This window comes from Bombina bombina, chromosome 2, assembly GCF_027579735.1.
Source record: "Bombina bombina isolate aBomBom1 chromosome 2, aBomBom1.pri, whole genome shotgun sequence".
NCBI lineage: Eukaryota > Metazoa > Chordata > Amphibia > Anura > Bombinatoridae > Bombina > Bombina bombina.
The window spans coordinates 1175767092-1175794351 of NC_069500.1; the positions used below are offsets into that span (position 1 = coordinate 1175767092).

At 36.4% G+C, this 27260-nt stretch overlaps 1 protein-coding gene across 2 annotated transcripts in view; it reads left to right on the plus strand.

The window, feature by feature from the left end:
- TENM3 (teneurin transmembrane protein 3) overlaps positions 1–27260 on the plus strand; it is a 756540-nt gene that overhangs the window by 522264 nt on the left and 207016 nt on the right. For both annotated transcript variants that reach the window (XM_053703859.1, XM_053703860.1), the window contains one exon: positions 15937–16083. In XM_053703859.1, coding sequence (XP_053559834.1) covers positions 15937–16083 — 147 coding nt within the window. The remainder of the gene's footprint in view (positions 1–15936; positions 16084–27260) is intronic.

A 27260-nucleotide genomic window follows, 5' to 3' on the forward strand; every position in this document is an offset into this window, starting at 1 on the left:
ATAGACGCAAAATTTTACGGCTTGGTTTTTAGTACATTCATGTAACGAAGTTCTGTCCGCATGGTGCGAATTCCGACGGGTTAATTCGATACGGTCTGTGCAAAAAATTTGGCGCCTTAGTACATGGCGCCCATAGAAGGGATATACTGTAAAAATTTACAAATATATATGCTAGTTCTCTGTCCCTGACAGCTTGCAATTTCAGGGGCTGTCACAAGATGGGCACAGGAAGTGGTATAACATTGGTTGGTTTGCAGCACTGGTTATAACTAATGGCCTCTAACCAAAGAAAGTTAAAGGGATATGAAACCCATATTTTTTTCTTTCATGATTCAGATACAGTAAGCAATTTTAAACAACTTTCTAATTTACTACTATAATCAATTTGTTCTCTTGGTATCTTTATTTAAAAAAGCAGGAATGTAAAGCTTAGGAGCTGGCCCATTTTTGGTTTAGCACCTGGTTAACCCTTGCTGATTTGGTGGCATGCTCTATCTGAATCATGAAAGAAAAAAAAGGTTTTGATATCCCTTTAACATTTAGAGAAATGCTTCTGATTAGGACACTTTCTAATTTGCAGTATAACATCTCTCCACTGTTATTTTTACTTCTTGAACATCTGTGTTTCTTGCTTTGTAAACAGATTGTTGAACCTTTACTCGAGGCCAGACAGTATCTGCCACTGCTTACTGACTAGGTTGTGAACTTGTGTTACCTGCCAAATTTCCTCTCCACATCTATAGTTAGGTCTGGTGTTGTAATCACCCTCTGCTTAACATTCCAACTGGGAGCCTTTTAGTGTGTTCCTTGGTAATGCAGTGCTACGTGCTCATATCACCACTGCAGTTATGAGATACCTTTATAAGAAAAGAAAAAAAGGTTTACAGAAGAATACAGTATTATTTAGATTTCTCTCTGGGGCAAGGTGGAAATCCCACTACTGAAAAACATTAAAATTCAGCACTGTAGTTTTTATTTTTTTAAAGTACAAGTTTCTATCAGTATTAAAGCTGACATTGAAATTATTAATAGTTTCCATCATGTTGTAGTTCTACAATTGACTTGTTCATATGTTCTTAAAGGACCAGTACATACAGTAGATTTGCATAATCAACAAATGCATGATAACAAGTCAATGCAGTAGCCATTTAGTCTGAATTTCAAATGAGTAGTAGAGATAACTTTCAAATTTGTCAGAAAAAAATCTATTTCCACTCTCCCTGTATCATGTGACAGCCATCAGCCAATCACAAATGCATATATGTATAGTCTGTGGATTCTTGCAGACACTCAGTTGGAGCTGGTGAATCAAAAAAGTCTAAATATAAAACGATTGTGCACATTTTGTTAATGGAAGTAAATTAGAAAGTTGTTTAAAATTGCTGCTCTGTCTGAGTCATGATAGTTTAATTTTGACTTGAGTGTACCTTTAAATGGACATTGGACTTATCATGCATATGCAGGTGTACTATTTGAACATATTAAAGTATATATCTTGTTCATGTGAAAAAGGTAACACTAAAGCAGTTTGTTTTGATTTTTTTAACAGGAAATGCACAGCTGGTTGTAGAATAGGAGCGAACTGTTTCATAAATAACACTCTCACAGCTCTTTTTGTGGACAGTAATACGCTTTACAAGCATATAACAAAAATTGTTTACTATTTAGCATAGGAACACCCACTTAAAAATATATATATATATATTAAGATGCCCTCTTTTAGATGCAACACTGAAAAAAAAGGAATGTCCCTTTAATAAAAGAATTTCAAGATTACTTCCTAGTGTTTATGTTAGTTTAGTTAGATATAGGTTAACTCGATTCAATTTTAAAACTCCCGGACTGAATAAGGGTTTACAAATGGATTTACTAGGCTCATTGAAAAGATGACTTTGTATCTCCGCTAAATTGTCTGTGACTCCAAATTAAAAGGCCAACATAACTTTGATTTATAGATTTTATTTTTAAATAGTCTGCAGCACACTTGTCTGTTATAAAACACATGTATTTTTAAAATAAATGCAAAACGTATGTCACATTAAATGTCATCATTGACTGATGTTGCTTTGACAGTCTGGAGCCGAGTGGTCTTCTGTCCACGTGTCTCTAGTGGTCACCAGTGGGAGGGTTAGATGGGAACTATTTGAGATTATTGATTTTTTTTTTTTATCAGAACATCAGATTCTATATTTCTTCAGCATCATGCACTTGTTGACTTGGACACCATGAAATCACGTTGGCCATCTCAATATATCTTTCCTGGCAACCCATATGTTAATAAATAACATATACAAATTGCTTTCTTCTGATGCCTTCCAATCAATAAAACAGTATAAATAGCATGCAATTTTCCAGCATACCTGCCTTGGGCATTGATACAATACACATAAAAATGATTTCTGACCCTAAATGATTTTATTTTTTTTCCCCAACACAAATAATGGTAGAGGTTTTGCATATACCACTAGTTATAAATCACTCAATTGATCTTAGTACTGGTAAAAACTCCTAGATGGTCTTTGTTACTTTTATAAATATGGTTAATACTTTGTGCCACTTAACTGAGATGCAAGTGAATTGCTCTTGGTGGCTTAAATCAGCCACATTAGAAAACGCCAACACATAATCTTGCTCAGGGTTTTGCATAATTGCATATGTCTGCTCTAAAGAATTACTAGGTTGTGCAAGCATGCAGGAGAATTATTCCTCCCTCAAATGCCAGTTATTTTTGATCAGACTCAAGATACTAGGCATGTAAATTGAAAAACTCATATTGTTATAGTCTGGCTTGCAATGGAGAGCTTTTAAGCGTCTCTACGGTTACTGTTGTAAGAATCTTTCACTGAAATATCCAGTAAAAATCAGATTGCTTTTTTCCAGCTGTGATTATATCTGTTATTACATAGGACAAAAGCAGCAATCACTGCAATGGGGACTGATAAAACACCCCTTTCTCAAAGGTGTTGTCTGAGATTTAGAACATTTTTTATGACATAAAGTTGCTTTGCATATGTTTAGTAATAAAACTACTCTTTCTTTTAACTCTTGCTATCTAAAGATCTTGTAGATGTAAAGGTGCAACCACTGGAGAGGATAAATGGTGTGATCACTTTACCTATGTAGCAAGTTGAACAAATATTAATTACAACATCTTTGGAAGACCACAATAGGTTATTGAATTTCACATAATTACAATTAGAATAAGATGAAGTGATTTGTGTATGCATGTATAGATGCATGGGTATATATTAGGTTATTAATTATCTGCCTAGCTTTCCTGGATCTTTTTTATACTCCTTATCTTTTTATAAAAATTTGCTTAAACAGATATATTTGCGTAATGACAGTTTTGAATGCACATTTTTAGTTGACTACAGTATCAGGGAGTTTATACTTCAACTGCAGTTTGGATACCAGGAATATAAATCTAATGTATGTGTGTGTGTATATATATATATATATATATATATATATATATATATATATATATATATATATATATATATATATATATATATATATATATATTTATATATATATATGCTTGTTCATGTACATATGATTTACAAGAGGGATACACCATGACATTTCTGGGAACATCTTTCCACTGCTTTGCAAATATTTGTAACTCTTAGATCATTGTAAATATGACATTTTCTCTGAATAATTGTATATAGTATTTTAGAATTGAGCACTTTACCATATAATGCATATAGTGGTTGGTTAATACTGAGACTGAACCACTACTTGGCATTTAGACTAACCCGATTATAACCAACCCTTCCGTGTTCCCTGATATGCCCATTCTGCTCCAGTGGTTGCACTTTCTTTGCAATTGTACTACAGTTTAACCAGCATCAGATGGTACCTTTCTGTATCTGCATGTTAATACTTAAAGCTTATGTCCTGAACTGTCTGTCTTGTTCTCTTCCTTCTCTCAATTTCACAGCTCACTATTTGGATAAGATAGTTAAAGGTACTGTATTCTTTATATTTGTCTATCCTTATTAGCTGGAGTAAATATGCAGTTATATTTACCCCAATATTATTTATATATGTTGTATAGTCTTCAGCAAAATACCATCAACACCTCTTTCCTTATTGCTCAACCTTCTCAATATGACAAACGCTGTTTCTTTGTGTGCTTTATTACTTGTCTAGCATTTGCGTACTTATTTTGTTTTCTTTGTGTTATTTTTCAAGACTTATTTTTCAAGACTTGTACATGCATTCATTTTGCTGGCTCCAAAAAAAATTGACCAAACACTGCATATATTTGTTTCTTTTTAAATTTTACGACCCATGACTGCTTTGCCATTTAAATTTACCTGATGAGCATGAAACATTTTTTTTTTATTGTTGAAATCTGACATATACTAGTCACACAATGGCAAGTAATCCTCTCTGAAGACACGCCTCAATGGACTGAGCCCTTATACCTCGGTGTTCAGCCAAGAATTTTTGCATTTTTCCAAGCACAATTAAGAAATCTTTGCTTGCATATCAGAAAAACAAAGTAATTGCTTTTTGTATAAAAACTTAGATGCAGACTAGACTTCAAATTTCTTCACAAAAAAACATATGTAGTTCTAAAAAAAAAAAAAAAGTTTTAATAGTAGAAACTTATTGTCTTTTTACCATGTGACTTTTATTTCTCTTTTTTTTTTTAAACTACTATTATTTAATAACTTTTGAATTGATAATTTTACATTTTAAAAGTTTGTAGTTATGAGTTTCATTTACTGATCAAATTAATTCCCATAAAGAAACACATTATTTGAATTGTAGGTGAGAACAACAAAACCCATTAGTTTACCACAAAATTGACCATCTGTTTTAAAACATCAAACTTTATTCAAACCTTGTTTCAAGACAGCACTCCACCAATCACAAGCATGAATTAATTCCCTCTATGTGTTCACAAGTCTTTTAGTAAAACATTAGTTTCTTGCATTACTTTTGTTTCTTTTAATAACAGTTCATGACTTATTGTCCTACCATTTGTCTATCCTTGAAGAGGAACAACTTACCTCCTTCGGTTCCTGCGCTTGCACTACTAACCCATTAATGGCAGTTGTTTAAAGCCAAGCTACTGCTAGCTATGTTTCTTTTCATATAGATTAGTCAGATAGAAATACACTTTTATTTAAGTATAATATATTAGTTAAGTTTAATAATTATTGTATTAAATACTTTCCTAGTAGCTAAAATAGAAAACAATGATGACAATGTTTATCAGTAAATAGAATTATTCTATTCAGTTACATTTTGAAGTTTGTGTTTAAATATAGCAGCTACATATGGACTAACAAAATGGTTTATTAAAGGGACATTAAACCCAACATTTTTATTTCACGATTCAGACAGAGAATACAATTTTAAACAACATTCCAATTTACTCCTATTATCTATTTTGCTTCATTCTTTAGATATCCTTTGTTAAAGAAATAGCAATGCACATGGGTGAGCCAATCACATGAGGCAACTATGTGCAGCCACCAATCAGAAGCTACTGAGCCTATCTAGATATGCTTTTCAGGAAAGAATATCAAGAGAATGAAGCAAATTACATAATAGAAGTAAATTAGAAAGTTGATAAAATGGTATTCTCTATCTGAATCTTGAAAAAAAAAAAATGTGGTTTAATGTCCCTTTAAGGTTATCCCTTTACATTAATGTTAGTAGAAAAGATATAGAACTCTTCTCCTCAACTGGACTCATTGAGTTAGCACACACGCTTAAACTCAAAGGGACATTAAAAGCAAAACTGAATTCCATATAAAATGTCTAAAACATTGCAATGCATGTTCATTATTTATTGTACTTGCTTTTCCTGTAATTTAACTTTTAAAACAGAGTTTTCTACTGTTCCAAGGAGGCTAAATTACATGTTGCATACATTAGATCTACAGAGTATGTGCTTGGTCTGTGCAGCAGTGTATTTCTTTGTCTCTGGCCACAACAATGGAGGTAAAATACACATACTCAAGAAGTTTTTAAAGGGTTTTGTCCCTTTTTGCAAATTTTAAATTAATGTTTACATATGTATTTTTATTGAGATGTTCCTTTAAATTATAAGCAGCTGCTGACAAATAATTACCTAACAAATTTACCTAATTTATAACCCCTTGAAGGACAAGAGCTTAGGCTGGTCCCACAAGGCTTGTACTTGTAACCCTGGGGTTTCAGGTGATATTACAGATGGCTAAATAAAATGACATCAACATTTTTGTTAAGGCATATTTTTCCAAACCATGGAAATAAATATAAACTTATTAATTGTTTTTTTAATGTGATTAATGGTATGTTACCTGCTTTAACAAGTAATAGACAGTTTTAATTAGTTGCTGCACTAATCAAGAAAATTACTTAAAATAGACAGTTTTAATTAGTTGCTGCACTAATCAAGAAAATTACTTAAAATTGCATGCTCTATCTGAAGGAAATAAAAAAATGGGTTTAGTATCCCTTTAAGGGCTAGTGGGGAAAACTTACATGAAAAGAGCACATACTAAATAATGAAAGTAAATTGCATAGCTTTTTTCCCCTCTGTACGATTGAACATTTTATTAGGTTTTTATTGAATCTTGTGTTTAGTGTTTCTTGAAATAAGTATATGCCTGACCTAGGCTCCTCCCATAGAATGTGCAATTCCCACCCCTGTATTCCCATGTCCAGTTTTTTTGTGAGTGTGTGCGCCATCTCCCCAGCTTAACAGATGCACTAGTAACATACAGTTCAACCAGCCCAGATTTAATTTATAAATATATAAAATACATAAGAGATAGTAAGTTGGAAGTACTCACCCATAATAATGTTTTTGTATATGTAGTCATGACGCTTCAAATCCATGTATTTACTTCCTGTTTAATATAAAGTATACAGCCAAAATCCCCAAACAATACTATCAGTCACTTTGGCAACATGCATTACAAGTTCTCAATAAATGGCAGCCATCTTTAAAAAGGGGCTTGGTTAAACTGCATAGAATACCAGAATGTTTTGCTCATAAAATAAATAATTTTTTTCAAATCAGTTATGGCATTGCAATTATTTTGTAGAGGTAATTAAATTGATTCATTTAAAAAAATATTTAGGAGAATATTTAATTAGAAATACTTACTTAAATGTTTATTTTCCATTTATAAAATGATTTGATGTTTTTCAACAAAATTCAATTTTATAGACTTATTAAAGATGGCCGCCTGTGCAGAATTTCGAAGCACTGCCCTTGCATCTTTTCACCAAAAAATGTGTTGTCCATGCTTGCATGTTTCTTAGAAGTTGCCATTGTGTCTTTTGCAGTATGTTTTCTTTTTGGTCTATTCAAAATTATCTAAAGTCAGTGCTAAATTTATTTAGTTGCGGTGTTAAATGGGTGTCTTCCCTTTACTATATTCAAATTACTTTTATAAATGTCACAGCTGAAATATTTATCATAGATTGTTATTGAGCTACTTACCACATTCTGTCCCTGACTGAAGAGGTTAATAATTCTGCAGAGCTCTGAATGTCTGAAATCATTAATTAGGAAGATAAAATTTAGGCCATCAAAACATTGTGTGAAGTTATGCAGAGATAAGTCAATTAGAAGCCACGATTTTAAGAAGAAGAAAAAAAAAGGCACATTCAGTTCTATAAAGTACCTTGCTTTAAATTCTGCAAGCCAAGCAAATTCAGCTCTCTAGTTTGCAAAGACTATATAACTATACTAATAATATTGTTGGTGCTTTATTTTAATTAAAAAATATTCTCATTAAAACAAATGACAGGTCAAATTTGTTTTTTATATTAAAGAACGTTCTACTGCATTCTTCATAAAAAAATAGATTTATATTACTAATATAGATATTAATATCGAAGTTACCCGTAAGTCATAGACCATCAATGAGCTATTGATGGGGGTTCGACTCTTTATTGACATTTTACCCCCTTTATGAAGGAGAACATGGCCACTAGATAAGAAAAGAACTACGTTTTATATACTATTTAAAGTATAAGATTTAAAGGGACTTTACACTAAAATGATTATGATATATAAATCAACATCAGTAATATTTTTGTATAATATAGTTTATTTTAAGCAATTTAAATTGAAAGTAGCCTGAAAGCAATGTACATCTGATACTGCTGTATTAAAACGATGAAGAAGTTAGTGTTTTTTACCGATATATATGAAATCAGTGTGCATAAATATGTATGTATGTGTACCTTTCAATTAAAAAATTTCAGACCTAAAATGGTTAAATCCTTTTCGATGTTAGGATTTCTTACCTCCACCACTACCGGCTAGGGTTGCCACCTGGCCTGTATTTTACAAGTACAGCCGCTATTTTAATGCAGCAAGCCGGTGCCATTACTGTGTACATACCGGCCATGCTAATGCTAGGGATGGGCAAATGTGTTTATATTCAAATTTGAATGTTAGAACGAATGTTATTGTATAAATTAGATTTACATAATAGAATGTTGATAAGAACGAATATTCTTAAAAATTCTATTATCAAATTCGAATATTACATTTATAAAACTCAATTGTAGACTAGAAATACTATTTTGAATTTGAATGTCACATTTAAATTTGAATGTCACATTCGAATATTACATTTATAAAACACAGTATTAGACTAGTAATACTATTTTGAATTTGAATGTCACATTCAAATTCATATGTCACATTCGAATTCAAATATTACATGTATAAAACGCAGTATTAGACAAGAAATACTATTTTGAATTTGAATGTTACATTCAAATTCGAATGTAGCATTCAAATTTGAATATTGCATTCATTAAACATAGTTGTAAACTAGAAATACTATTCCGAATTTAAATGTCACATTGAATTTGAATATTACATTTAAAAAACACAGTATTAGACTAGAAATACTATTTTGAATTTGAATGTGACTTTGAATTCGAATGTAGCATTCAAATTCGAATATTACATTTATTAAACACAATTGTAGACTAGAAATACTATTTTGAATTTGAATGTCACATTTGAATATTACATTTCGAAATTGAATGAATACATAGCTAACCTTTCTATTATTCGAACAAATATTTTCAAATTTTATTGAAAATTTCAAAAATGAAAATTCGAAAATAGTTTGTTATATAAACATTTGAAATTCGAACGAACGAATGTATCAAACACCGTTTTAAATTTTGATTTTTTAGAAACATTCGCCCATCCCTAGCTAATGCCCCTGTTTGCCCTAGCTTGATAAATCGAGCCCATAGTGTCATCTGCCTGTCCTGACCTTACTGCAGGAGCACATTTCACTGCAGGAAAAAGTCTGGTACAAGGTAACATTACTTTGCCAACAAGCTGTGAAGTGTTTATCTAAAAAAAATCAAAAATAAACTACAGTGAAAAATGGATCTGGGGATTCTTGTTTCAACACAGCTACTGAAATTAAATTGATCTCTCTAAACCCCCAAAAGCTTCTATTGCAAACTTGTCTATGTATGTGTGCTTGAGTGTGTTCATGGATGCCTATTCTAGGTCTATGTATGTGTGCTTGAGTGTGTTCATGAATGCCTATTCTAGGTCAATGTATGTGTGCTTGAGTGTGTTCATGGATGCCTATTCTAGGTCTATGTATGTGTGCTTGAGTGTGTTCATGAATGCCTATTCTAGGTCAATGTATGTGTGCTTGAGTGTGTTCATGGATGCCTATTCTAGGTTTATGTATGTGTGCTTGAATGTGTTCATGGATGCCTATTCTAGGTTTATGAGTATGTGCTTGAGTGTGTTTATGTATGCCTATTCTAGGTTTATTTGTGGAGTTTATGAGTCTCTGTGAATTCCTGAATTCCTGTATAGTTGTGCATGTGATTGTGCATATGGTGCCTGTATATATATGTGCACGTAGGTGTCAGTGCATGTGGTACCTGTATATATGTGCAAATGTGGGTGTCTGTGCAAATGGTGTCTGTATATATGTGTGTGAATGTGGGTGTCTGTGCATGTGATGCCAGTATATATTTTTGAATCTGAGTGGGTGTATGCAAATGTGTATGTTCATGTGGTGGTAGTATATATGTGCAAATGTGTACATGTGTATGTGATGTCTGTATATAAGAGTGAAATGTGGTCTGTATTGTGTGTATTGTATGTGTGTGTGTGTGTGTGTATGTATGTGGTGCCTGTATATATGTGCAACTGTTGTCTGTGTGTGCATGTCGTGTCTATATATATATATATATATATATATATATATATATATATATGTGTGTGTGTGTGTGTGTGAAAATGTGGGTGTCTGTGCATGTGGTACCAATATATATGTGTAAATGTCGGTGTGTATGTGGTGCCTGTATATATGTGTGGATATGGGTGTCTGTCTGTATTTATGTGTATGTGTGCCTGCGCATTTGGTGCCTGTCTATATAATGTGGGTGTCTGTTAGTGTGTGTGCATGTGGTGCCTGTATAGATGTGCAAATGTGGGGTATGTGTGTGTGCATGTGATGCCTGTATATATGTGTGAATATGGATGTCTGTTTGTATGTGCATATGGCTTCTAGTTTGTGTATATGGTTGTCTGATATAAGGGTTAATGCACATATGTAAGTTCCTAGTACTTCAGGTCCATGGGTCTTATCTATAGCTCATGTAGGCATATAACAGACAGGTAATCGGGGCCATAGGTCTAATCTGCTGTGTTTATTTGGTGAACTTTTAGACCATATTACTTTTCCAACCTTATTTTATTATTTTTCTTTCCTTCTTTGAAGCAAATATCACTTCCTGTGGCATCACTGTGATGTCAAATTTGCATAATAAAGTATGCTAATTAATGTGGCCAGTATATAATTTTTTTCTACAATGGTGACAACCCTACAGCCGGCCCACTTTGAAGTACACTTTTCTTTATAGCAGTGATGTTTTCACCATTCATCCAATCTTCTTGCAAGCCATACGGCTAGTCACAACATCACAAATACTTGGTTTTATGCTAGCTCTTGTGCGTGCAAGAAAATTGAATGAGATGTGAAAACATAACTGCTAGGAAAAAAGTGTACTTCCAAGTAGGCCGGCAATGGTGGAGGTAAGGAATCCTAGCAATTTAAATTTTAATTGAAAGGTACTCATATACATATTTATAGTCACTTATTACATATATATTGTTAAGTAACACTACTTCACCATCACTTTAATACTTAAAGGGACATTAAACACTAGATAAATGCTAGATAGAATGATGCATTCAAAGAAAAGATTAGTCCATGACTAACATGTAGATGTATTTTTTAAAGTTTCATTAGTTGTTTAAAAAGTGACAAAATAAATGTAAAGTTTTACGGCTCCATGTACTAAGCCGTCAATTCATCCGTCATTTTAGACGCGGATAAACTCGCCGTTACTCGCCGCGGGCGAAATGGTGTCCGCTGTCACTATGTACTAATAATCCCCCAATAAATAGACAAGTCTAGCCCGCCGCGAGCAGTGGCGGATTATTGATAAATTTGACGCCTCGCTCGCCGCGACTAAGCTGATGTACTTAACTTTCAGTTGAATTGTCTGGCCAATTATTAACACGTGACATGCAAGGTAGTTCAACTTATCTAAACAACTTTATTATTGTTCAAAATTTTTTGAAGAGTGTTAACAGAGCGATAACAGATAACAGAGTGATAACAAATATTTTTGTAATATTTATTTACAATTTGGATATGGCTTCATCTGGATCTGATAATATATAAATATTAATATAAAAATAATTATAAAGATTGACAACTATACAATACAAATTTAAAATATAGATTACGCTTTAATTACAGTCGACAAATTTGGCGCAATTTATGTTCATGGAAATGAGAGACAAATTAGACGCCAGTTATGCTGTACAATGCTGATATTACTGCCTTTTATATATGTCTAGACTAGCGTCTAGATTGACTTTCCTATTGTTTTGTACCTTGCCCGCCACCTAAAAGGTGGCGAGGCAAAAATAACGAGGTGGGAGCGGAAATTGTAGCGAGCGGACAAATAGATTTTTTAGTACATTCGTTTTTGGCGAGTTGGTGGTCAAATGTGTCTAATTACAGTGAAAAATGGAGACGTAGCGAGGTTTGGCGGATAAGTACGCTCGCAATTTTAAAGATGCGAGTTTGAACATAGTTGACGACTTTGTACATATCAGTTTGCGAGTTTTGACGCGAGATTTGTTGCGGGTAGCTCGCTGACTGCTTAGTACATGGAGCCCTTAGTGTCTATAAAACACAGGGAGCTGCCATGTTGTAACTTGTGTTACATTCTCTGCTGTGGCCAATTAGGGTCAGTTATAAATAGGTCACTAGAGTGTACAGCCAATGGTTGTGCTGGATTTAACAGTGTCCTGCACTTCCATTTCTAACAGAAACTGAAAAGCAAACAATTTCAGAATGGAATTACAGGCAAAGAGGACAAAATAAATAATGAAAGTATATTGCAGAGTTGTTTTATTATATACAATTTATAATTTTATATTACCATCTCTAAGTGTTTAATGTCCCTTTAAGCTCTGTTGGTGATCCATACAAGCATCTACAAACCTGTAATACCTTTTGCTAGGGTTGCACCGATACAATTTTTTTAAGACCGAGTACAAGTACCGATACTTTTTTTCAAATACTCACCGATACCAATTACCGATACTTTTTTAATGTCATGACAGTTTACCAAGCACAATACAGACTAATGATTTAAGATCGCTTCTTTATAATTATGAACTGTATCTCAGTTGAAATAATAAAACAGTTTTATGTGCTTGTTGTCACAAAGTTCATAGAACATGTTTATAAATAAAATTATTACAATAACATATGTTAATAATAACAACAATAAATAACAGCTGCAGCAGCTGGGACTGGAAAGATACAATTTAAAGGGGCGATTACTGGATGCAATTGGGTTGTAGGGTGCCTATATAACTGGTAAATCTGACACTTGTACATAATACAAAGTCGTATAATTTAATTCTGAAAATAATATTGGGGAAGGAGTATCCCAGTAATCCCCTTTGAGAAAAATGGGGCATTTGTATTCTACTGACTCAACAGAAAATAGGGCTGGTCTTCATATTTTTCCAGTCCAGCACTGGCTAAGGGTGTTCCTCAGAGTACAGTATATTTTGAGCATAATTGTGCAAGATGAGAGGCTTCCAGCTGTAAAGTAGCAGCTTTTAAAGCACTGCTCTGACGTAAAATAATACAAATAACAGCAATTTGTATTGGCAGAACAGAAGTGAACAATTTTTAGTTTAGTCTCCATTCCAGCTTAAAATGAAATGGGAACATACAGTTTTAAAAATCGCCACAAGATGGCATATGGGTAGGAATTGGAGGTATCGGTTTAAGTATCGGTGCATTTGCACGAGTACAAGTACTCATGCAAATACTTGGTATCGGCACTGATACCGATACTAGTATCGGTATTGGTGCAACCCTACCTTTTGCAATGCATTATTTTTAGATAGCCCAATATAAATAGGCACGTATATATAAGTATAAGCTCCCTCTGGAATGCTGTTTTCACACTTGTTAAAGGGCAGTTACCAAACTAGTATTTTTATTATTTTTTTTAATTCTTTTTTTTAAACCGTGTTTAGCAAAACATAACTTGTTGTGCTTATACTAATGCTACAGTATTAATTCTCATTGGCTTTGGGACCATTTGTATAGTTCTATTCATGAGAAAAAAAACATTATTTTAGATTAAAATACATTTTAAAAAAATATTTTAGATGAATACTACTGAAAACAATGTCCCTTTAAAAATAGTCCAAGACTATATATATATATATAATATATGCATTTTTCCATGTTGTACCTGATTCTTTGCATTCTTAACCGAAAGGCATTCAGTGAGCTGATGATCTGTTACAGATAATGTACCCGTTTACAAAAAAAAAGTCTGTTTTAATTTCTATTACTTAATATGTATGGCAGCAAATAAAGGGCACCTCTGTGCTGCTACATGCAAACCCTGTGCCGAATTAGTTTAATTTTAAACAAAACATTTTTTCATTTCTGTTTGCGATCTAAATATTTAATAAGTCTTTTTAAAATGAGGCCAATGCGTAGTCCCAGAATCATTAATAATTATAGTTTTTCCTTTTACTCCACCATACTCATTTTTCTGCTACCGAATAAAACCAAGAACATTCAGACATTACTGCCTCTAACACTGCAATGCAACATTTGTTTGCACACTCAAATATAAAGCAATTTTCATAACTTTGCCCTACATTTCATCCACAGAAAAGATTATTTGTTTTTTGTTCTTTTCTTTCTGTTTTCATTATTTTTTGTGTATTGTCAGACTGAAGACATCTGCACCATCTTCATTATTGGATATATTAAATTATTGTAATTGTTTTATAAATTTTCCCTTCTTGCTCATAAAAGCAGACAAGATAGGATATAAAGGTAACATTGCAAAAGCCGTAGGGAGACTGTCACAAAGAAAACCTCACTTTCTGCTATCTGTCTTGAAGCACGTCACTACCGTGTTTTTGTTGAGTCTATCAATGTTTTTTCGTGGTCCTTCTGGTATTTCATTTTGTCTGTCCTGAGTAACAAACTCTGCACAGCTCCTACATTTAGTTGAAAATCCTGTCAGTTCTGTCCCATCCGTTTGCAGCCTGATCCCCCTGATGTATGTTAGAATAGACGCTAACGCTAAGCTTCATCACTTTATTTCCGGGCTTTGCTTCTTATGTGAGAAAAAAGGAATGTAATTCTTAGCATAAAGTATTGTCAGTAAAACTGACAGATACTCTGTGCAACAACAGAAAGCACTGTAAATTCACATGATGGTATTGCCTCTCCAAGACCAGATAACATTTCAAGGTGGTTCTTTTGAAAAATATTTTTTTTTTTTTATTTTGTCCTGAATACAATGATAGTTTTTTTTTTTGCAACCAAAATAAATTAAAAAAACAAAGCAAAAACAATTGTGGCACCTTTAAAAATTCTTTAGACCCTCTGTAACCCATATCATAGTATATATCTTTCTTACTTTATCCGACAAGTTGCTATAACCTTATCTATGTGCCATATTATGAGGCACTGCTTAGTTCAGGGGTGGCAAACCTTTTTTAAATCACAAATTAGTGTTAATATCAGGAAGCCACAGGTGCCATAGGGTACCTTTAAAACAAAAGTTTATTTTTTAATCCATAATATGTATAAACAATGAAAGCTTTTTTGCTAAGGATTCATTAGAAAAATAATTTAGCACTACAGTTGCACACAAATGAAAACAAGCAATATGTGCTATAAGTGCCGCCTAAAGCATTTGTGTGCCATAGGTTCACCACCCCTGCTTATCAGCACTATTCAGCCTATCTAAAATGTACAAAAAAATAGCTAAAGGTCAATTCATACACAAAATCCATGTTCAATAGGAGAACAACTTTATTCCTTGACTGACAGTGAAAGCTGCAGCATTTTGCCACACACTGTGCTGTAACACTTTCTGGCAGCCATGATGTTAAAACTCAACATCAATTGTTACAAACCAGCAAAGTATTCTGGACAAAAAGTCTTATTACAATGCTTCTGTGGTTATGAGCATAGATTGCAGATATTATGCACGACGACACAAAATAACTTTATTTCTGCTGCCTTTGCAACACCCTTTCCTCTGCTCTGCAAAAGGAAATTAAAAAGTAATTTTATCTGGTCAGCAGGCGCATATATTCCCAGACTAAATAGATCTCTGGTGTTCCAACTATTAGTCTAATTAGAGATGCCACTTAAGAGTATATGATCTGTGCAAAGTGACAGTCCTCTTTTCATGTGCAGTTACAGTGTTTGTGCTTTATGAAGGCCTTGTATGTGTCCTATATTTGTTCACTATCCAGGAGATGCATTGGATTTTTGAGTCATTTGATGTTTTTTTTTTTCTTTCTTTTTTTTTATCTATTGTTTTTTTTTGTAGAGGGTTGTCCTGGACTATGCAACAGCAATGGAAGATGTACCTTGGACCAGAATGGTTGGCACTGTGTCTGCCAGCCAGGTTGGAGGGGAGCCGGGTGTGATGTTGCTATGGAGACTTTATGTACCGACAGTAAGGATAATGAAGGGGGTAAGATGAACAGCCTATATATTTATTTTTGATAAGGGAATATATATTTTAATTATGACTTCCTATACCAGGCAGGGTTGCCGTCTTCTCTGACATCTAAGGGGTTAAAGCTCCAAGTTTCTGTTGTTTTTTTTTTAAGCTTGCTTCACATCTTATTGAAAAAGTTAACAGTAAGTTAGGGACTCAGGTAACCTTTTTGCTATTAAATTGATTTTACATTTCGTGCATATGCCTTTGAGCTACAGTTTCTCGTCCTCTTATGTTGATTGCTTTATACTGACTTAGAATAGGAATATGACAGCGATAATGAGTTGAAACATAAATCTGTTGCTATCTATGTCTATCTTTTTTTGTTATTTCTATTATTATTCAAAATGCCGCAGGTCTGCCGAGGTTTGAACATATTTATCAAGACAGTTGTTTATTTTACCATTGATTGAAAGAGCAATGTAACCAATCTGGGATACATGGCAAGGAGCCAAATTTATCCTGCATTAAGAAAGTAGATCCTAGAGTTGCTAATATACCTTCGGCTTTATCATGGTAGTGGGCGGATGCCTGCCACATTCAAAACTTGAAAAGTTGCCTGGCAACACTACATTTAACAAAATAATTGCTCCTCTGTCCTGTATCAGTGAATCACTTCTGCTGCAAAGTAATTTTGACTGTTAAATTCTTATCGTACTACATATACAGATTTAGCTCTTACTTTTTCTTAAATTCGTGTTTCTATTTTTTTTTTATGCCTGAGTATCTGCTTTTCTCTTGTTAATCGTTTTGCTAAAGTGTAAATCATTTACCAGATTTCTCTAAGAGCATCAACATTTTTTTGTACATTCTGCTGCCACATTTGTACTTCATACTGTAAACTTTCACATCAGTGCCACTCAGAGGTATTTCAGCCAGGAATATTGTATCTTATTTAAGTGACCCTTGGGTATTATTAGTGATTATGGTTTCTAGCTGTTTGTAGCAGAAACCTGATTGGATTGTGCTTGGCAAATAGGAAATCTTTTGTAAAGAAGAGAGTTGATTTATTTTTACCCACTCTCCTATGCACAATTTACTTGTGGAAAGTATTTGAATGTATTGCAGCCATCTTTAAAACTCCAGAGGGCACCAAACTTCCTGCGGCTTCACCCAATGACCTGCTATAAGTCTGCAGTTGTGTATCAGTACAATTACTTAAACCAGCCGCTTGTGCTACGAACACTTTTTAAGAACCTCACTGCAATCATCAGAGAAAATCTACAGAGACTTTACAGCAGGGCTTAAGTACAGTAAATATATATTTTTCTTTTTAATATCTAGTCAATGTGTACATAAAAGTGACTCATTTGAAGCTAAAAGCAGATTACCCTATCAATTTTGGGTCATTTGCTTAGAGTTTTTTATTCATATATTTTGCTTTGAATAAGAAAATTCCAACATATATTTAGAATTAAATCAATTTCAGAAATATCCCCTGCTCTGGTTAGACATATAAACTGATCAACAAAATCTATCATGCTGCAGTGCATGATGGGAATGGACTGTGTAGTTGCTTTATTATTTGTTTGTATCTATGTTTGTTCAGTGACCATCATCAAACCCATTTGCTGTGAAAGGCCCATTGCACTTGAATATTTTCTTTCACACATGAAAGACCGGCATTGCTGTAAAATATATTTCTCTTGTAAGATGTATCGAGTCCACGGATTCATCCATACTTGTGGGATATTCTCCTTCTCTACAGGAAGTGGCAGAGAGAGCACCCACAGCAGAGCTGTCTATCTAGCTCCTCCCTTAGCTCCACCCCCAGTCATTCTCTCTGCCTGCTTAACTGCTAGGAAAGGGCAAAGTGAGTGTGGTGACTAAAATGTTAGTTTTTATTTTCTCAAGCAAAAGTTTGTTATTTTAAATAGTACCGGTGTGTACTATTTACTCTCTGGCAGAAAAGGGATGAAGATTTCTGCAAGGAGGATGATGATCTTAGCATTTTGTAACTAAAATCCACTGCTATTCTCACAAGGGCTGAAGAGTACAGGAAAACTTCAGTTGGGGGAACGGTTTGCAAGCTAAACTGCATTAAGGTATGTTCAGTCTATTTTTTTCTAGACAGACTGTGTTATTTCTAGAAAAGGCTGACAATATCCCCATGAGGGAAAGGTAAGCTGTATTCAGTTAAAGAGTAATCCAAGCTTGCATAAAGGGCTCATAGTTACTGGTGACACTAATAGGAAAAAACGTTTTGGTTTAGTTACAAATAAAAAAATTTTTGAGGGACTTTAAGGGGTCTTTGTGGCTTGTTTAAGGGTTATTAACCCACATGGGTAGTTTAAGAAACACTCTGTGGTGTTTTTTAGGCCCCATAACATCGAGTGAGGTGGGAGGGGCCTATTTTCAGTTGCACAGTTTATTTACCTCAGAAGCATCCAGCTACTTCTCCAAGGTGGCAAGGTGCTGAACGTTATTTTACCGGTTTTGAAGTTTTTTTCAATCCGGTTTTTACATTAAGGGTTAATTGTTTATTTGCATAGTTGTGCAAAGTTACTAAGGCTTTATGATGCTACTGTAAAAATTTCATTGTGTTTACTTCTACACCTCCACTTATTGCTCAAGGAGGTATTAGCTACTCTAGACGATTGTGACCCTATAGTGGTCCCAGAGAAATTGTGTAAAATGGACAGATACTTAGAGGTTCCTGTTTACACTGATGTTTTGACTATTGTTACTAAGGAGTGGGATAGACCAGGTGCTCCGTTCGCCCCCCCTCCTGTTTTTAAGAAAATGTTTCCCATATCTGACACCATACAGGACTTGTGGCAGACTGTTCCTAAGATGGAGGGAGCTATTTCTACTATTACTAAGCGTACAACTATACCTATCGAAGACAGTTGTGCTTTCAAAGATCCTATGGATAAAAAATTAGAGGGTCTCCTAAAGAAAATTTTTGTTCATCAAGGTTTTCTTCTCCAACCTATTGTGTGCATTGTTCCTGTAACTACTGCAGCTGCTTTCTGGTTTGAGGCTCTAGAAGAGGCTCTCCAGGTGGAGACTACATTAGAGGATATTATGGATAGAATTAAGGTCCTTAAGTTGGCTAATTCTTTCATTACAGATGCCGCTTTCCAAATGGCTAAATTAGCGGCAAATAATTCAGGTTTTGCCATTTTAGCACGCAGGGCGTTTTGGCTTAAGTCCTGGTCTGCTGATGTGTCATCAAAATCTAAATTGTTGAACATCCCTTTCAAAGGAAAGACCCTATTCGGGCCTGCACTGAAAGAAATTATTTCAGACATCACTGGAGGGAAAGGCCATGCCCTCCCTCAGGATAAAACAAATAACATAAGGACCAAACAAAATAATTTTCGTTCCTTTCGGAACTTCAAGGGTGGTCCCGCTTCAGCTTCCCCTTCAACAAAGCAAGAGGGAAATTCTGTCCAATCCAAGTCAGTCTGGAGACCTAACCAGGCTTGGAACAAAGGTAAACAGGCCAAGAAGCCTGCTGCTGCCTCTAAGACAGCATGAAGGGGTAGCCCCCGATCCGGGACCGGATCTAGTAGGGGGCAGACTCTCTCTCTTTGCTCAGGCTTGGGCAAGAGATGTTCATGCTTCCTGGGCTTTAGAAATTGTGTCCCAAGGATATCTTCTGGACTTCAAAGACTCCCCCCCAATGGGGAGATTTCACATTTCTCAATTGTCTGCAAACCAGACAAAGAGAGAATGGGTTCTTACGCTGTGTAGAAGACCTACATACCATGGGAGTGATTCGCCCAGTTCCAAGAGCGGAACAAGGGCTAGGTTTTTACTCCAACCTGTTTGTGGTTCCAAAAAAGAGGGAACTTTCAGACCAATCTTGGATCTCAAAATTCTAAACAAATTCCTCAGAGTACCATCTTTCAAGATGGAGCCTATTCGGACTATTCTTCCTCTGATCCAGGAGGGTCAATATATGACTACCGTGGACTTAAAGGATGCGTATCTACACATCCCTATTCATAGAGATCATCATCAATTCCTCAGATTCGCCTTTCTGGACAGGCATTACCAGTTTGTGGCACTTCCCTTCGGTTGGCCACGGCTCCCAGAATTTTCACAAAGGTGCTAGGGTCCCTTTTGGCGGTTCTAGACGACATCTTAATTCAGGCGTTGACTTTCCAGCTAGCCAAGTCTCACACGGACATCGTATTGGCTTTTCTCATGGGTGGAAGGTGAACATAAAAAGAGTTCTCTCGTCCCTCTCACAAGAGTTTCCTTCCTAGGGACTCTGATAGACTCAGAAAATCAAAACTTTTAATCACTTGCCGAGCTCTTCATTCCATTCCTCGGCCATCAGTTGCTCAGTGTATGGAGGTAATCGGACTTATGGTAGCGGCAATGGACATAGTTCCTTATGCCCGCCTACACCTCAGACCACTGCAACTATGCATGCTCAAACAGTGGAATGGGGATTATGCAGATTTATCTCCTCAACTGCATCTGGACCAAGAGACCTGGTGGTTGTCTCAGGACCACCTGTCTCAGGGAATATGTTTCCGCAGGCCAGAGTGGCTCATAGTAACGACAGATGCCAACCTGCTAGGCTGGGGTGCAGTCTGGAAATCCCTGAAAGCACAGGGCTTATGGTCTTGGGAGGAATCTCTCCTCCCGATAAACATTCTAGTACTGAGAGCGATATTCAATGCGCTTCAGGCGTGGCCTCAGCTAGCTCCGGCCAAATTCATCAGATTTCAGTCGGACAACATCACGACTGTAGCCTATATCAATCATCAAGTAGGAACACAGAGTTCTCTAGCGATGATGGAGGTAACCAAAATTATCCGATGGGCGGAGGATCACTCTTGCCATCTCTCAGGAATCCATATCCCAGCGGTAGAGAACTGGGAGGCGGATTTCCTAAGTCGTCAGACTTTTCATCCGGAGGAGTGGGAGCTCCATCCGGAGGTATTTGCCCAGCTGACTCAGCTATGGGGCACACCAGAATTGGATCTGATGGCGTCCCGACAGAACACCAAACGTCTGCGTTACGGGTCCAGGTCCCGGGATCCCCAGGCGGTACTGATAGATGCTCTAGCAGTGCCCTGGTCCTTCAATCTGGCGTATTTACACAGTTTCCTGTCCTCCCACGTCTGGTTGCCAGAATCAAGCAGGAGAGAGCTTCGCTGATTCTGATAGCGCCTGCATGGTATGCAGACCTGGTGGACATATCATCTGTTCCACCGTGGATTCTGCCAATGAGGCAGGACCTTCTAATCCAAGGTCCATTCAAGCATCCAAATCTAATTTCTCTGCGTCTGACTGCTTGGAGATTGAACGCATGATTCTATCAAAGCGTGGTTTCTCTGAGTCGGTCATTGATACCCTGATTAAGGCTAGAAAGCCTGTCACCAGGAAAATCTATCATAAGATTTGACGCATATATCTTTGTTGGTGTGAATCCAAGGGTTACTCATGGAGTAAGATTAGGATTCCTAGGCCTAGATTTAGAGTTGGGCGGTAGCCGTCAAAACCAGCTTTAGAGGCTCCTAACGCTGGTTTTTACCGCCCTCTGGTATTTGGAGCCAGTCATTAAAGGGTCTAACGCTCACTTTTCAGCCGCGACTTTTCCATACCGCAGATCCCCTTACATCAATTGCGTATCCTATCTTTTCAATGGGATCTTTCTAACGCCGGTATTTAGAGTCGTGGCTGAAGTGAGCGTTAGAATTCTAACGACAAAACTCCAGCCGCAGAAAAAGTCAGTAGTTAAGAGCTTTCTGGGCTAACGCCGGTTTATAGAGCTCTTAACTACTGTGCGCTAAGGTACACTAACACCCATAAACTACCTATGTACCCCTAAACCGAGGTCCCCCCACATCGCCACCACTCGATTACATTTTTTTTAACCCCTAATCTGCCGACCGCACGCCGCTGCCACCTACGTTATCCCTATGAACCCCTAATCTGCTGCCCCTAACACCGCCGACCCCTATATTATATTTATTAACCCCTAATCTGCCCCCCTCACCGTCGCCTCCACCTGCCTACACTTATTAACCCCTAATCTGCCGAGCGGACCGCACCGCTACTATAATAAAGTTATTAACCCCTAATCTGCCGAGCGGACCGCACCGCTACTATAATAAAGTTATTAACCCCTAATCCGCCTCACTCCCGCCTCAATAACCCTATAATAAATAGTATTAACCCCTAATCTGCCCTCCCTAACATTGCCGACACCTAACTTCAAGTATTAACCCCTAATCTGCCGATCGGAGCTCACCGCTACTCTAATAAATTTTTTAACCCCTAAAGCTAATTCTAACCCTAACCCTACCACCCCCCCTAAGTTAAATATAATTGTATTCTAACGAAATAAATTAACTCTTATTAAATAAATTATTCCTATTTAAAGCTAAATACTTACCTGTAAAATAAATCCTAATATAGCTACAATATAAATTATAATTATATTGTAGCTATTTTAGGATTAATATTTATTTTACAGGTAACTTTGTAATTATTTTAACCAGGTACAATAGCTATTAAATAGTTGAGAACTATTTAATAGTTACCTAGTTAAAATAATTACAAAATTACCTGCAAAATAAATCCTAACCTAAGTTACAATTAAACCTAACAATACACTATCAATAAATAAATTAAATAAACTACCTACAATTATCTACAGGGAGTGCAGAATTATTAGGCAAGTTGTATTTTTGAGGATTAATTTTATTATTGAACAACAACCATGTTCTCAATGAACCCAAAAAACTCATTAATATCAAAGCTGAATAGTTTTGGAAGTAGTTTTTAGTTTGTTTTTAGTTATAGCTATTTTACGGGGATATCTGTGTGTGCAGGTGACTATTACTGTGCATAATTATTAGGCAACTTAACAAAATACAAATATATACCCATTTCAATTATTTATTTTTACCAGTGAAACCAATATAACATCCCAACATTCACAAATATACATTTCTGACATTCAAAAACAAAACAAAAACAAATCGGTGACCAATATAGCCACCTTTCTTTGCAAGGACACTCAAAAGCCTGCCATCCATGGATTCTGTCAGTGTTTTGATCTGTTCACCATCAACATTGCGTGCAGCAGCAACCACAGCCTCCCAGACACTGTTCAGAGAGGTGTACTGTTTTCCCTCCTTGTAAATCTCACATTTGATGATGGACCACAGGTTCTCAATGGGGTTCAGATCAGGTGAACAAGGAGGCCATGTCATTAGATTTTCTTCTTTTATACCCTTTCTTGCCAGCCATGCTGTGGAGTACTTGGACGTGTGTGATGGAGCATTGTCCTGCATGAAAATCATGTTTTTCTTGAAGGATGCAGACTTCTTCCTGTACCACTGCTTGAAGAAGGTGTCTTCCAGAAACTGGCAGTAGGACTGGGAGTTGAGCTTGACTCCATCCTCAACCCGAAAAGGCCCCACAAGCTCATCTTTGATGATACCAGCCCAAACCAGTACTCCACCTCCACCTTGCTGGCATCTGAGTCGGACTGGAGCTCTCTGCCCTTTACCAATTCAGCCACGGGCCCATCCATCTGGCCCATCAAGACTCACTCTCATTTCATCAGTCCATAAAACCTTAGAAAAATCAGTCTTGAGATATTTCTTGGCCCAGTCTTGACGTTTCAGCTTGTGTGTCTTGTTCAGTGGTGGTCGTCTTTCAGCCTTTCTTACCATGGCCATGTCTCTGAGTATTGCACACCTTGTGCTTTTGGGCACTCCAGTGATGTTGCAGCTCTGAAATATGGCCAAACTGGTGGCAAGTGGCATCTTGGCAGCTGCACGCTTGACTTTTCTCAGTTCATGGGCAGTTATTTTGCGCCTTGGTTTTTCCAAATATGCTTAATTGGTAGTAGTCTTTCCGATCAGCCAATAGAATGTGAGCTCAATATGATTGGCTGATCGGATCAGCCAATTGGATTGAACTTGATTCTGATTGGCTAATTCCATCAGCCAATCAGAATTTTCCTACCTTAATTCCGATTGGCTGATAGAATCCTATCAGCCAATCGGAATTCGAGGGACGCCATCTTGGATGACGTCCCTTAAAGGAACCGTCATTCGTCGGGAAGTCGTCGGAAGAAGAAGATGGGTCCGCGTTGGAGGTCTTCAAGATGGAGCCGGTCGTCATCGGATGAAGATAGAAGATGCCGCTTGGATCAAGATGGTTGCCGGTCCGGATCGCCTCTTCTTCCCGGATAGGATGAAGACGTTGGAGCCTCTTCTGGACCTCTTCAGCCGCCGCATGATGGATGTCTAGCCCCCGCTTGGGCTTGGATGAAGATTTCGGAGCCTAGAACGATCGGTGATACCTGGCATGGTGAAGACAAGGTAGGAAGATCTTCAGGGGCTTAGTATTAGGTTTATTTAAGGGGGGTATGTGGGTGGTGGGTTGTAATGTTGGGGGGGGTATTGTATGTTTTTTTTTACAGGCAAAAGAGCTGAATTCTTTGGGGCATGCCCCACAAAAGGTCCTTTTAAGGGCTGGTAAGGTAAAAGAGCTTTGAACTTTTGTAATTTAGAATAGGGTAGGGCATTTTTTTATTTTGGGGGTCTTTGTTATTTTATTAGGGGGCTTAGAGTAGGTGTAATTAGTTTAAAATTGTTGTAATTTTTTTCTAATGTTTGTAAATATTTTTTTATTTTTTGTAACTTAGTTCTTTTTTTATTTTTTGTACTTTAGTTCGTTTATTTAATTGTATTTATTTGTAGGAATTGTATTTAATTTATTTATTGATAGTGTAGTGTTAGGTTTAATTGTAACTTAGGTTAGGATTTATTTTACAGGTAATTTTGAAATTATTTTAACTAGGTAACTATTAAATAGTTATTAACTATTTAATAGCTATTGTACCTGGTTAAAATAAATACAAAGTTGCCTGTAAAATAAATATCAATCCTTAAATAGCTACAATATAATTATAATTTATATTGTAGCTATATTAGGGTTTATTTTACAGGTAAGTATTTAGATTTAAATAGGAATAATTTATTTAATAAGAGTTAATTTATTTCGTTAGATAAAAATTATATTTAACTTAGGGGGGTGTTAGTGTTAGGGTTAGACTTAGCTTTAGGGGTTAATACATTTATTATAGTAGCGGTGAGCTCCGATCGGCAGATTAGGGGTTAATTATTGTAGGTAGCTGGCGGCGACGTTGTGGGGGGCAGATTAGGGGTTAATAAATATAATATAGGGGTCGGCAGTGTTAGGGGCAGCAGATTAGGGGTAATGTAGGTAGCGGCAGTATACAGAGCGGCAGATTAGGGGTTAAAAATAATATGCAGGGGTCAGCGATAGCGGGGGCGGCAGATTAGGGGTTAATAAGTGTAAGGTTAGGGGTGTTTAGACTCGGGGGTACATGTTAGAGTGTTAGGTGCAGACGTAGGAAGTGTTTCCCCATAGAAAACAATGGGGCTGCGTTAGGAGCTGAACGCTGCTTTTTTGCAGGTGTTAGTTTTTTTTTCAGCTCAAACTGCCCCATTGTTTTCTATGGGGATATCATGCACGAGCACGTTTTTAAAGCTGGCCGCATCCGTAAGCACCGCTGGTATCTAGAGTTGCAGTGGCGTTAAATTATGCTCTACGCTCCCTTTTTGGAGCCTAACGCACTGAAAACCCAGCCATTCTGTGAACTCTAAATACCAGCGGTATTTAAAAGGTGCTGGAGAAAAAAAGCACGCGTAGCTAACGCACCCCTTTGGCCGCCAAACTCTAAATCTAGCCGCTAGAATTTTGTCTTTTCTCCAAGAAGGATTGAAGACGGGATTATCAGCTATTTCTTTAAAGGGACAAATATCTGCTTTGTCTATTCTTTTACACAAACGTCTGGCAGATGTCCCAGACGTTCAAGCGTTTAGTCAGGCGTTTAGTCAAGCGTTTAGTCAGGCCTTGGTCAGGATCAAGCCTGTATTTAAACCTGTTGCTCCGCCATGGAGCCTAAACTTGGTTCTTAAAGTTCTTCAAGGGGTTCCGTTTGAACCTATGCATTTCATAGATATTAAGCTTCTATCTTGGAAAGTTTTGTTTTTAGTAGCTATCTCTTCGGCTTGAAGAGTTTCTGAGTTATCTGCTTTACAGTGTGACTCACCTTATCTTATTTTCCATGCAGATAAGGTGGTTTTACATACCAAACCTGGATTCCTTCCTAAGGTTGTTTCTAAAACAATATCAATCAGGAAATTGTTGTTTCTTCGCTGTGTCCTAATCCTTCTTCAAAGAAGGAACGTCTGTTGCACAATCTTGATGTGGTTCGTACTTTAAAGTTCTACTTACAAGCATACAAAGATTTCCGTCAAACATCTTCATTTTTTGTTGTCTATTCTGGTAAGCGGAGAGGTCAAAAGGCTACCGCTACCTCTCTTTCTTTTTGGCTGCAAAGCATCATCCGTATGGCTTATGAGACTGCTGGCCAGCAGCCTCCTGAAAGAATTACTGCTCATTCTACTAGAGCAGTGGCTTCCACATGGGCTTTTAAAAATGAGGCTTCTGTTGAACATATTTGTAATGCGGCGACTTGGTCTTCGCTTCATACTTTTTCCAAATTTTACAAATTCGATTCTTTTGCTTCTTCGGAGGCTATTTTTGGGAGAACGGTTCTACAAGCAGTGGTGCCTTCCGTTTAAGGAACCTGTCTTGTCCTTCCCTTCATCCGTGTCCTAAAGCTTTGGTATTGGTATCCCACAAGTATGGATGAATCCGTGGACTTGATGCATCTTACAAGAGAAAACAGAATTTATGCTTACCTGATAAATTTCTTTCTCTTGTGATGTATCGAGTCCACGGCCCGCCCTGTCTATTTAAGACAGGTAGTATATTTTTAATTAAAAAACTTCAGTCACCACTGCACCCTATAGTTTAACCTTTTTCTTCCTAGCCTTCGGTTGAATGACTGGGGGGTGGAGCTAAGGGAGGAGCTATATAGTCAGCTCTGCTGTGGGTGCTCTCTCTGCCACTTCCTGTAGGGAAGGAGAATATCCCACAAGTATGGATGAATCCGTGGACTCGATACATCACAAGAGAAAGAAATTTATCAGTTAAGCATAAATTCTGTTTTTTATGTAAAAAAACCTAAGAAATAAAATAATAATAATAATAAAATCCTAACATTTAAATAAAAACGTGAAACATATTTGTTCACAGCTGATATTTATGAATTGTTAACTGACAGACAAGTG